Here is a 12233-nt window from a genome sequence, read left to right on the forward strand (position 1 = left end):
CATTAGAACTGATTCAAATGTATTCTTTTTAATGGCTGAGTAATACTCTATTGTGTATATGTATCACAGCTTTCTTATCCATTCATCTGCTGATGGACATCTAGGTTGTTTCCATGTCCTGGCTATTATAAACAGTGCTACGATGAACATTGGGGTACATGTGAGATTTAGCACTTTTAAGAAATTTACCCACAGTGTTGCATCTAGAAAGCACTAGAAGTTGTTTGTTTAAACCCAGGCATTTCTCAGTTCAAATGCCACTTTCTTAGGCCTTCTGTGGCTTCCATAGCTAAAGTAGGTTCCTGAATAAACAATTACCCTGTTTATTGTCTTCGTATGGTTTATAAGTCTTTGAATTTACCTTGTTTATTTATTTATCGACCCCTCTATGTTCCTGACACTCTGATGTTGACTGTCTTGTTCATTGCCATATATCTAATTCTGGATGGTACTTAGAAGATAATAGTTGCTCAGTTGAATAGTTGAATTTATATATTCAACTAGTTGAATTTATTTAAATTAAACTATATTCATATAGTTGAATTTATTTAAAAGAAAGTTTCAATAAAAACTATTCTGTTGGAAGTAGTTTTTCAAGGAATTTGTCAGACTGTGAATATCTATCCATGGACTCCCAAGTTAAGAACGCCTGCTCTGAGTACTTCTTGATGCTTAAGAATCACAAGGTTGTCAGTGTGTGGGACTAAAGGCATGCCTCAGCAAAGTTCAGGTTTATATTTCCTAAATAAAGTAATACAGTAACAAGCTTTAAACTCCATGCTATTCTTCATTAATTACAGTAGTTTTAAGAGACCAAAGCAAAGTTCACCCATTCAGTTCAGTTCAGTCGCTCAGTCATGTCCGACTCTTTGCAACCCCATGAATCGCAGCACACCAGGCCTCCCTGTCCATCACCAACTCCTGGAGTTCACTCAGACTCATGTCCATCGAGTCCGTGATGCCATCCAGCCATCTAATCCTCTGTCATCCCCTTCTCTTCCTGCCCCCAATCCCTCCCAGCATCAAAGTCTTTTCCAATGAGTCAACTCTTCACATGAGGTGGCCAAAGTACTGGAGTTTCAGCTTTACCATCATTCCTTGCAAAGAAATCCCAGGGTTGATCTCCTTTAGAATGGACTGGTTGGATTTCCTTGCAGTCCAAGGGACTCTCAAGAGTCTTCTCCAACACCACAGTTCAAAAGCATCAATTCTTCAGCGCTCAGCCTTCTTCACAGTCCAACTCTCACATCCATACATGACTACTGGAAAAACCATAGCCTTGACTAGATGGACCTTAGTCGGCAAAGTAGTGTCTCTGCTTTTGAATATACTATCTAGGTTGGTCATAACTTTTCTTCCAAGGAGTAAGCGTCTTTTAATTTCATGGCTGCAGTCACCATCTGCAGTGATTTTGGAGCCCTAAAAAATAAAGTTTGACACTGTTTCCACCATTTCCCCATCTATTTCCCATGAAGTGATGGGACCAGATGCCATGATCTTCTTTTTCTGAATGTTGAGCTTTAAGCCAACTTTTTCACTCTCCTCTTTCACTTTCATCAAGAGGCATTTTAGTTCCTCTTCACTTTCTGCCATAAGGGTGGTGTCATCTGCATATCTGACATGATATGATATTGATATTTCTCCTGGTTATTGATATTTCTCCCGGCAATCTTGATTCCAGCTTGTGTTTCTTCCAGTCCAGCATTTCTCATTAGTAGCCAATAAATTTTTTGAATGAATTAGTAAGGCATGTGATATATTTTGGGCTTCCCTGGTTGCTTAGCAGTAAAGAATCTGCCTGCAATGCAGGAGACACGGGTTCGATCCCTGAGTTGGGAATATTCCCTGAAGGAGAGCATGGCAACCCACTCCAGTATTCTTGCCAGGAGAATCCGCATGGACAGAGGAGCCTGGTGGGCTACGATCCATAGGGTCACAAAGAATCGGACATGACTGAAATGAATTAGCATGCATGCACGAGGTAATTTTAGAAATAGTTGCTAGTTAGCTTGTATTATGTCCCGTCAACTGGATGGTTCGGGGAACATGTGCTTTGATTTTTAAGTTCACATTACCAGGAAATACCAATGAGGATTATTTACTTTTAGAACCAGTGATACTCATCAGAATCTATCCTTACTCCATGCTCTCTTGAGTTCATTGACATGAATATCCTACTGATATGTTTTGGGTTTATACAGATTTTTTAAAAGTACATTATGTATGCTTGCAGTCTGTTTTATTTTTTTTTTAATAATAAGTGTTTTTTATTTCTTTTAGCCTGGTAACTTATCAGGATGTGTTGTGATCATCTGCCTTTAGAGAAAAGCTTTTAAAGTTCATATGATATGTGCTTGTTGTTCAGATCATGTGAAGTTATATTGCTTAAGGCAGGAAAAAAATGCATTTGCCGATTGTTCTATTTGTGATATTCCAAGTACAAGTCTAAATTCATCTCTTAATTTTCGTTCCGGATCTATATAGTTTTGTAAGTGACTGTGTACTAATAACATAAACCTGTAATTGATGCGTTTGGCAGTAAGTCGCAATGATGTGTTGAGATCATTTTTAGGTTTTTACAGAATGTTTTATTTTTCAAAAATTGAATCGTCTATGATTTAAAATTAAATCGCGATCAGTGGTAATTGTAAATGTATCTTTGTTATCTATATAATACATCATATTGAATAAGCCCTAGATTTGTATCATCTACCCAGTGACAATAGCTTCATTTATCCCTGCTCTCTAAAATAATTCTTTATTATTCATATGTAATGATTCAGTCTCTGTCCCCTTGCTTTTGAAGCATTGAAGAGAAGTATGGTTAATTGCAAGTACAAGTAGAGAATAATTCAACTGCTTTTCACTTTCAGAGTATTATCTGTCTGTCCCTCTGTACGTTTTTAGACCTCAGCTTTAGGGTGATATGAAATGACTACATTTTTACATCCCTTGTAGCAGCATAGACTAGGTCATTCAGGAAATGCTTTAGCTATAGGATCAAAAACAACAAAAAGTCCATTTTCTAGGGCTTTGTAATTCCACTTCTGAGAAATCATGTGAAATAATTCAAAAGAAACAAATTAACCAAATTACACCACTAGGAAAATGACTGAATTGTGGCAGGTGCAATCTTTAGAATGTTAAACAGACATTTAAAAAATCAGTTATAAAGAATGACAACACTGAAGCTGCTTATAATTTTATGAAGTAAATATAAAATTCTGGGTTTTTTTTTAACAACTATTTGAAATTAGTTTGTTATGGGTGAAAGAGAAGCAAATGCTGAAAGATGAAAGTTGTGCTGGTTGTGAGACTGTTGCCACTGAATAATTTATTTAAAAGGTACTAAATTAACAAAAAGGGCTCTTCTCATACTTTGTCTTGCAAGAAAAAAAGCTTATAGGCAAAGCAGAAAATTGCATTGTATATATAAAGAACACTGAAACATTCTGCATGGTATACAAGATAATTCCAATATTTGAACAGTTTTTAAAGGGAAATGATTTTTCTAGAGTTTTGATTCACAGATTTATAGCTTCTTGGATTAACTGTGCTCTAACTTACTCATTTTTAAGTGTGTTAGAGAAAATTATATATATATAATTTTAAAATGTATATGTACATGCATATGTATGTATACTCTCTTATAAAGTCAAGGCCTATCAAAGATGAGAGTGTACCCTATAAAAATATTTAAAGTGACAAAATCAGCTATATAATGTAGTGTTGGTTATCATGCTCTGTTTATATTTTTCTCAGGCTCTATCAAAGAAAGCCAGAGATGGAAAATTGTTACCTGAAGAATACCAAGGAGGATCTTTTAGGTAAAATTTAAACTCTTAATTATTGGTAGCATGAAACAGACAGAAGATTTATAAAGTACTTGTCAACCTGTTTTATTTTCTGAAACTGTTTTTAAAAATTTAAGCTAAATATACTTTAGACAAGAGAATATGTGAAAATGTTCTTCAGACTAGTTAGGCTTTCATATCAAAGCTAGTAGAAAGCCATTAGGGTTAGTTGGTTAGCCCACTCAGATGTTCATAGAATGACATTCAGGTTCTGACATATAGTAAGTAGGTTTATAAAACTCAACTATTTTTTTCTACTTGTGATTTATTTTAAGGTTCCTTGGGGTTAGGTCCCTTGGGGTAAAATATTAACACTCTGACTCTTGAGTTATCATCAGCTCTATTCTTGTGTAAGTGTAACTTACACACAGTAAAGTACACTGAATGTAGCTGGAATGTTTTACAAAGTGAAGAAATCTGTGTAACCGACCAAAGCAAGCTGATGAACATCACCCCCATGCCATAAGCCTCCCTTTATCCCTCCTAATTCTGACCCCCTAGAGGGTAACCACAATTCTGAAAGTTATTACCAGCGTTTTTGTTTTGCCAGTGTTGATCTTTATATAAATACATATTCTTCAGTGTCTGACTTCTTCCGTTCAGCATTAATGTCTGTGAGATGAGCTATGTTGTGTGAAAGTCATTTGCTCATTATTGCACTGTAGCATTTTCCAGTATTCTGCGTAAATATGCTAGTGTCCGTCTCACTGTTGCTGGGCATTTGTGTGGTTCACAGTTTAGTGCTCTTAACAAATGCTGGTGCATGAACATTTCTGTCAGTGTCTTATGGTGACTATATGTATGTATTGTTTTTGTATAAACCTGAAAGTAGAATTGCTGGGTTTATGTCTTTAGTAGATTCTGGCAGATAGCTTTTCAAAATGGTTCTACCATTTTTTGCTTCCATCAACAGTGTATGAGAATTTCTGTGGCTTCATATTCTTGTTAACTCTTGCTATTGTTAGGTTTTAGTCAGTCTTGGGGTTGTAGCCCACCAGGCTCCTCTGTCCAAGGGATTCTCCAGGCAAGAATACTGGAGTGGGTTGCCATTCCCTCCTCCAGGGAATCTTTCCGACCCAGGGATCGAACCTGTGTCTCATACATCTCCTGCTTTGGCAGGCAGGTTCTTTACCACTGATACCACCTGGGAAGCCCAAGGGAAATGAAAATTAATGATGTTGAATACTGTCTTCATTTATCTGTCAGCCCTTTGGGTATCTGGTTACTTATCAGGTAAAACACCTGCTAAAGTTTGTGTCTGTTTTTTAAAATGTTTTATAGGAGTTTCTTTTTCCTGAGACACAGACTTTTTAGGATATATATTATTTCAAATACTTTTCCCACTTTGTACCTTGCCTTTGAAACTTTCCTGATGGTGTTTTTTAATGAACAGAAGTTCTGAGTTTCTAAAATCCTATTTATCAGTATTTTTCTTTGTTGTTAGTACTCTTTTTTTTTTTTTTTTCCTGCTAGGAATTATTGTCTATCCCAGAGTCATGAAGTTTTATTCTTCTGTGTGAGCTTTAGAATTTCTCACACATGGATTACTATCTATCTGAAATCAGATTTTGTCTGTGATATGGAGGTAAAGGTCAAAGTTCTCTTTTTTTCCCTATGTGGATAATTAATTGACTAAATGTCAGTTATTGAAACCATTACTACTCTATAGCATTGAGAAGGGAACCATGTTTGGTTCTTTTCTGTATTCTCTCTCCTTTTCAGTTAGTCTGTTTGTCCTTTGCTTGCTTAATGCAAGCTAACTGTAATTTTTGATCTGTGACAGTGAAAGTCTTCCAGTTTTGTTCACCATCAAGATTGTCTTTCCTGGCTTTGTATTTCCAAATAAAAATTTAAATCAGCTTGTCTTTTTTTCATACACACATGCAGTGACCTTGCTGGGATTTTTGTTGGGATTGCATTGAATTGTTTGATCGATTTAAGTTTAAGGAGAATTGACATCCTTATAGCATTGAGTCTTCTTGTGAATGAACGTGGAATATACCAGTGTTTACTTAGTTCTTTGATTTCTTTCAGCTGTATTTTGCAATTTTTTGTTTAGGGATCAGATATATGTTTTATTAGATTTAGATTTTTTTATACTATTATAAATGGTATTGTATTAATTTTTTCTAATGAAAGCAACTTGTATATAGATACAAATTTTTACACTGACTTATCTAGTGGTTTAGCTAAATTCACTTATCTTACTCTCTTATCTGTAGATGCTTAGATTTTCTTTGTACACAGTCAGTTCATCTTCAAACAAAGTTTTATTTCTTTTTTCTAACCCTTATACTCTTCTAGTTCTTTTTTTCTTTCTATTTTTTTTCTTGCCATACTTCTCTGCCTGGGGCTTACAGTTCAGTGCTGAATATATGTTTATATTAGATACAGTATTTGTGTGTTGTTACTTGCTTTCTTTTTGATACTATAGTAAATGGTATTCTTTGTCTTTGGTCTTTGAGTAACTGGGCACAGTTTTTCAGTAAAGTAAAAATGTATGACTCAGGGAAAGGGTGCTTTGGTTAAAGACATACCACCTTCAGAGCTTTTTGTTTTCCCCTAGTATTTCCAACTTGGGGATGTTTGGCATCGATGAATTTACTGCCGTGATCAACCCTCCTCAGGCCTGCATTTTGGCGGTAGGGAGATTCCGACCTGTGCTGAAGCTCACTCAAGATGAAGAGGGGAATGCCCAGCTGCAGCAGCGTCAGCTCATAACGGTCACCATGTCCAGTGACAGCCGGGTGGTAGACGATGAACTGGCCACCAGGTTTCTGGAAAGTTTTAAAGCAAACCTGGAGAATCCTCTCCGTCTTGCCTGATCCTCAAAGACGAGAAGTTGGTCTTTGGCTTAGCTAATTGTATTGCTGTTACTGAGAAACATACACTATAGGAAAACAATTAGGTATTTAAGTATGAAGTGGATGAAATGTGTATTTATTTAAGGTGAAAGAGTTTGACCTGCATTTCTTCATTTTCATTTGGATTTGATGTTATGGAAGTAAATAATAAACTGTAGCTAATAGAAGAATGAGAACATTTGGTTAGTCAGATGCATTTTTAGTTTAACCACTGGTGCTGTACTAAAGGGATGTTAGACTAGATGTAAATTAAATTAGATGTTTGGCTCAGTGGAGCATTTTAGGATATTTGAGGATGTATGATAAACTGTAAAATCAAAAAATTTTAGAACTCTACCTTGTGTTGGAATTAGAAGTGGTCTTCAAAGAGATACCCATTATTATAGCAGTGGGACCTCACTTTTACAAGCACTGCTCTAGATATACTTGAACAATTTAATATGTACAGAAGTTTATTCTGGATACTAGTAAACAGAATCACACTGTGTTAGGGGTTGTGGCAACATTATTGAATTTTTTATGTATATAAAGCCATATGTTTTAAAGTGGTTTTTATCAGTCTTATTTTACACTTCCATGACACTGTGAACTTAAAGAAGAAGAATTTTTTTAAAAATTAAAGAAGAAAAAAGAGACCAAAATATTTGTTTTGATAATGAATTATAGTTAAAATATCTAAAACTTCAGAAATAAACTGCTCGCTTACCTTCATACTGAGTTGGAATATATTAAAATAAATCATGCAGTTTCCTGCCAAACATTTTAATTTAGTGTTATTTGAACACAATGTGTTGTTAATACATTTTAATCAAGTTTATATTGTGCAATAAACTATAAGAAAATATAAAAATTTCTATTGTATTTTAAATATTAGGGCACAGAAGTTTAGTACCTTGAAATAGATTAATAATTTCCCTGGAACAGCTTCAGTGAGATCCTACAGAAGGAGAGAAGAAATTTAAAATTACAGTTAACCCTTGAACAACTCAAGGTAGGTAATGGTGGCCCATGTAGTTGAAAATCTGTGTTTAAGTTTACAGTCGATCCTCATATCCCTGCTTCTGCATCCGGGAATTCAACCAAATGGGGATTGGGTTATAGTAGGTACTTACTGAAAAAATTCCATGTGTTAAGTGGACATGCACAGTTCAAACTCATGTTGTTCTGGGGTCACCTACATATGACATTAGGAAAATAATGGATGTGGAATGTAAAACTTCAGAAAGAGTAGAAGAGAAGACCTGTCAAGCAGGTGAGAACTATCCTTTTTATTCCATTGGTAATATGAAAGTTTGACTACTTCTTGTAAAGGTTAGAAGAACTTCTTTTAACAACTCTGCTACAGTTGACAAACTTAACTATAACTGGAATTGGATGGATTTAATTTACCAGTGACTACCAGTTACTTGTGGTATAAGTTGTATGTTATGATGTGATGAACTACTTATGCTATAACAAAAGAGCTTTCTAAAGTAATTAGAGCCCCAATGTATCAGTTGCTAAGATGCTTAATCCAGTTACTCAGCCGTTCTTTAAAAATAATCTTTAAAACTTTTGTCATATTAACAGTTATACTAAAAATAGTAAGCAAATGCTGTTTTCAAAATAACTTTCATAAGTCACATTATTTTCAGTTCATTTTAACTGAAAAAAATTTTTTTTCTTCTAATTTTTATGTCTGAAGAATAGAGCATGAGGCAGCCATAAGTGACCCTTGGCCTAGAGTTTTGCTTTGCCAATGGATGAACACTCTTCTGTAGTCATGTCTGATTAGTAGCCACTACACTGATCTGTAGTCACATCTGTTTCCTGGCAGGTGAAGTGGGTGATGATACTTAGCCCCGCCTGCCTTTCAGAGCTGTCCTGCCTTCCACAGGAGAGATGCTCCATAAATTCAAGACATCTTAATTCTTCATGGACATCACAGCCAAACTTTTCCTATAATCAGTTGCTTCTCATGGCTTGAGTTCTCAGCTGTTGGTATAGATGGTCATTCATTCTGACTAACTGTTTTCTCTAATATATCTATACTGCCTAGGTTTATGGAAGGGTCAAGAAATAACACTGATTTGAGAAAGAGGTGTGGTGTCCTTACAGAGAAAACGATGGCACCCCACTCCAGTACTCTTGCCTGGAAAATCCCATGGACTGTGGAGCCTGGTAGGCTACAGTCCATGGGGTCGCTAAGAGTCGGACGAGACTGAGCGGCTTCACTTTCACTTTTCACTTTCATGCATTGGAGAAGGCAATGGCAACCCACTCCAGTGTTCCTGCCTGGAGAATCCCAGGGACGTGGGAGCCTGGCGGGCTGCTGTCTATGGGGTCGCACGGAGTCGAACACGACTGAAGCGACTTAGCAGCAGCAGCGGCAGCAGCATGGTGTCCTTGATTGGGATGGTTACAGAGAATGAACTGTGTGCTGTATGAGCAGGCTATCTTCCACATTTTAAATTTATTTATAGTACTGACAGGATGTGAAAATGAAACTTTATACGTGTTTTGTTTTGTTTTCCTTTCTAATTTAAATAAGGGAAATGACCAAAATGTTGAGCAGACTGCTAAGGGAAAGACAACACATATTCCAGTTAACACTTGGGCATGAAAATATCAGTGAATATTAGAATTGATAAGTCAAAATGGCCCTGCTTCTCCCTGACTGCAACTTGTACTTAACATTTTCAGGCACAGTTTGCTCACTGACTGTTTTCTGGCAGATTAAAATCTTTAGTATGCTGCTGGCCAGACTTTCTTGAAACATTGCTGAGAAATTGATATGTGCTGGTCTGAGTGTACATATCAGATGGAACGTCTGCTTTTAGATTTTTTTTTTTTTTCCTTTTGGCATTTTGGACTTAATTTCACAGTAAATTGTAAAGGCCAGATATTTGGGCATCATGCTAAAAGTAAAACTGGTTTCCTAGCCTTTATTTAAAGATAGGTGGTGCTGTGAGTTAATGTATTATACTGAGAGTATGGGAGAAAAATAAAAATAACAGTTCTTAGTTTTCAAGGAAAATGTATCCTCATTACACATTGCATCATGGTCAAGTGAAGTGATGAGATAAAACAATGAAGTGTGTTGCAGGTAAGAATTAACCATTTTATTTTTTTTTTTTTTTAATTTATTTTTTTTTTTTAGAATTAACCATTTTAAATGTGACTTGTTGACTTTTGGAAAAGGAAGTAACAGTGTAGAATCACTTTCAAGTTAATTTGGCCACAATACATAAGATCCACTGATTAGATTCTCTGCCAGGTCAGGGGCTTTAACGAACGGAGAACTTAAGAATATTTGACGTGTTCATTTGCGATGGGATGTTATGAATATTTCCTAAAGGAAATCAACCCTGAATATTCATTGTAAGAGCTGATGCTAAAGCTCCAATACTTTGGCCACCTGATGCGAGAGCCAACTCATTGGAAAAGACCCTGGTGCTAGGAAGAATTGAGGGAAAGAGGAGAAAGGGCTGACAGGATGAGATAGTCGGATGGCATCACTGACTCAATGGACATGAGTTTGAGCAAGCTCTAGGAGACAGGGAAGCCTGATGCGCTGCAGTCCATGGGGGTCACAAAGTTGGACGTGACTTAGTGACTAAATAATAACAGCATTATGAATATGTGGGGTAGGTGTGTGCTATCAGGTAATGCAGTAACAGTGATGCAGTTTCCCAGTCCAAAACAGAACCTTCCACGGCCCTCATCACCAGTGAACAAATGGTTAAGATTCTGATAAGTTACATACAGCAAATGCTATATTTCAGGAAACATTTTGACTTTATAAATGGGAAACGCAGCAATCTTCTATTAAAATCATTTAAAATACTTTTGTGGGTTTTTAAAATTGTTTTCTAGCATTTGTATTGATCTCAAGAGAAAGACTGCTGGGTTTTAAGGAAAGTGTGGTTTGGCTACTTCTAATATTGAAGACACTGTTTAATTGAAATTTAAGGTATAAAGATGTATTTTGAAAAACCATTAGCCTCTATTAGTAGCAGTCTTTGACTTCTTTGATCATATAAAATTTACTTTGACATTTTATCACTTACCAGTTTTTTTAAAATTTATTTGTCAGCACCAATGTTAGGTGCAGCGCATGGGGTCTTTGATCTTCATTGCAGCAGGCAGTATCCAGTCGCAGCATGCAAACTCTTTAATTGCGGCATGTGGGATCTAGTTCCCTGACCAGGGTTTGAACCCTGAACTGGGAGCTTGGAGTTTCAGCCACTAGACAACCAGGGAAGTTCCTTACCTATATTTTTTGCAACAAATCCAAGCAGTCTTTTCCTTCCTAGCAAAGTGTTAATAGCTACTTTTTAAACCCTATGGTATATACAGTTAAGAGAAACTCGGACTTTTATTAAAAGTTGAGAAACTATTAGCAAAATCATTGCTTATTCCTGATTTTTCTTTATTCACACCTAGAGTAATTTATTTTTTCTGAGATTTCTTAGTTTATGAAATTATAATTTAAAAAAATGGGTCTTTAAAAGACAAGGCGATTGTGGTCATATTAAGTTATATTAGTCATAGCACTTTATAAAGCATAAAGTATTATATAAATATGTTAAATTTTAATCCCGTGAATTACACTTGTTCTACTGGCATTATAGCTATAAGGTGTGTGTGTGTGCTTAGTCGCTCAGTCGTGTTGGACTCTTTGTGACCCCATGGACTGCAGCCTGCCAGGCTCCTCTGTCCATGGGGATTCTCCAGGCAAGAATACTGCAGTGGGTTGCCATTTCCTTCTCCAGGGGATCTTCCCAACCCAGGGATCCAACCCAGGTCTCCTGCATTGCAGGCAGATTCTTTACCATTTGAGACACCAGGGAAAGTGGTACTTAATAAATTACCATCCTTCTCGGCAGAGCTACTGGTCTTTAGTACATCATCTCCCACATTTGCATCCTTAAATCAAAAATATTTTAAGCCTAGTTTTCAACTTTATCTGTAAATTACTGTGCTGTTGGTAAAAAACCTCATTTCTGTACCTCAGAATTCTCTTACTGTAAAGTGAAGAAATAAGAGGGAAATGAATCACATTTATGGTTATTTATCTTCTTTAATCTTCTCAGTTTTATGAGGTAGGTATATGCTACTTTATGACCATCATCGCAAGGCAGACTAGAGAAACAAACTCGGGGATTACGTGAGTGGCACACAGCTCAGAAATGCCACGACTGGGATTTGAACCTAGGTCTTTGCAGTGCCAAAATTCAAGCTCCCCACACTGCAGTATATAACCTTCTAGGTTGTGTTATTGGCAGCTGGAATAGTTCTGTATTCAGATACCATTGTACATTTGCAGTAGTTGTTTCCCAGCAGACAGCAAAATTATAGGAGCAGGTAAAAATCAAGTTCTACAGTTTGGTATTTCTAATGCTAAATATCAAGTTAGTTCTTTCAGTGTATTAATTCAAAATGAATGTTAGCAAAGTTGAGGCCAACTCTCTTCATCTTCCAGCACCATGTAGCTCTTCCCATGTTACACAGCTCTCACAGTTAACTAGGTTTC

The 12233-nt window shown here is 36.3% G+C and overlaps 1 protein-coding gene across 1 annotated transcript in view; it reads left to right on the forward strand.

Moving 5' to 3' along the window:
• Positions 1 to 7476, forward strand: part of PDHX (pyruvate dehydrogenase complex component X) — a 73384-nt gene extending 65908 nt beyond the window's left edge. The window contains exons 10-11 of the mRNA XM_040259000.1: positions 3763 to 3827; positions 6421 to 7476. Of these exons, the coding sequence (XP_040114934.1) occupies positions 3763 to 3827; positions 6421 to 6679 (324 nt within the window). The 3' untranslated portion in view covers positions 6680 to 7476. The remainder of the gene's footprint in view (positions 1 to 3762; positions 3828 to 6420) is intronic.
• Positions 7477 to 12233: the final 4757 nt, after the last annotated feature.

The sequence above is a fragment of the Oryx dammah genome, unplaced genomic scaffold (assembly GCF_014754425.2).
Source record: "Oryx dammah isolate SB20612 unplaced genomic scaffold, SCBI_Odam_1.1 HiC_scaffold_17, whole genome shotgun sequence".
Lineage (NCBI taxonomy): Eukaryota > Metazoa > Chordata > Mammalia > Artiodactyla > Bovidae > Oryx > Oryx dammah.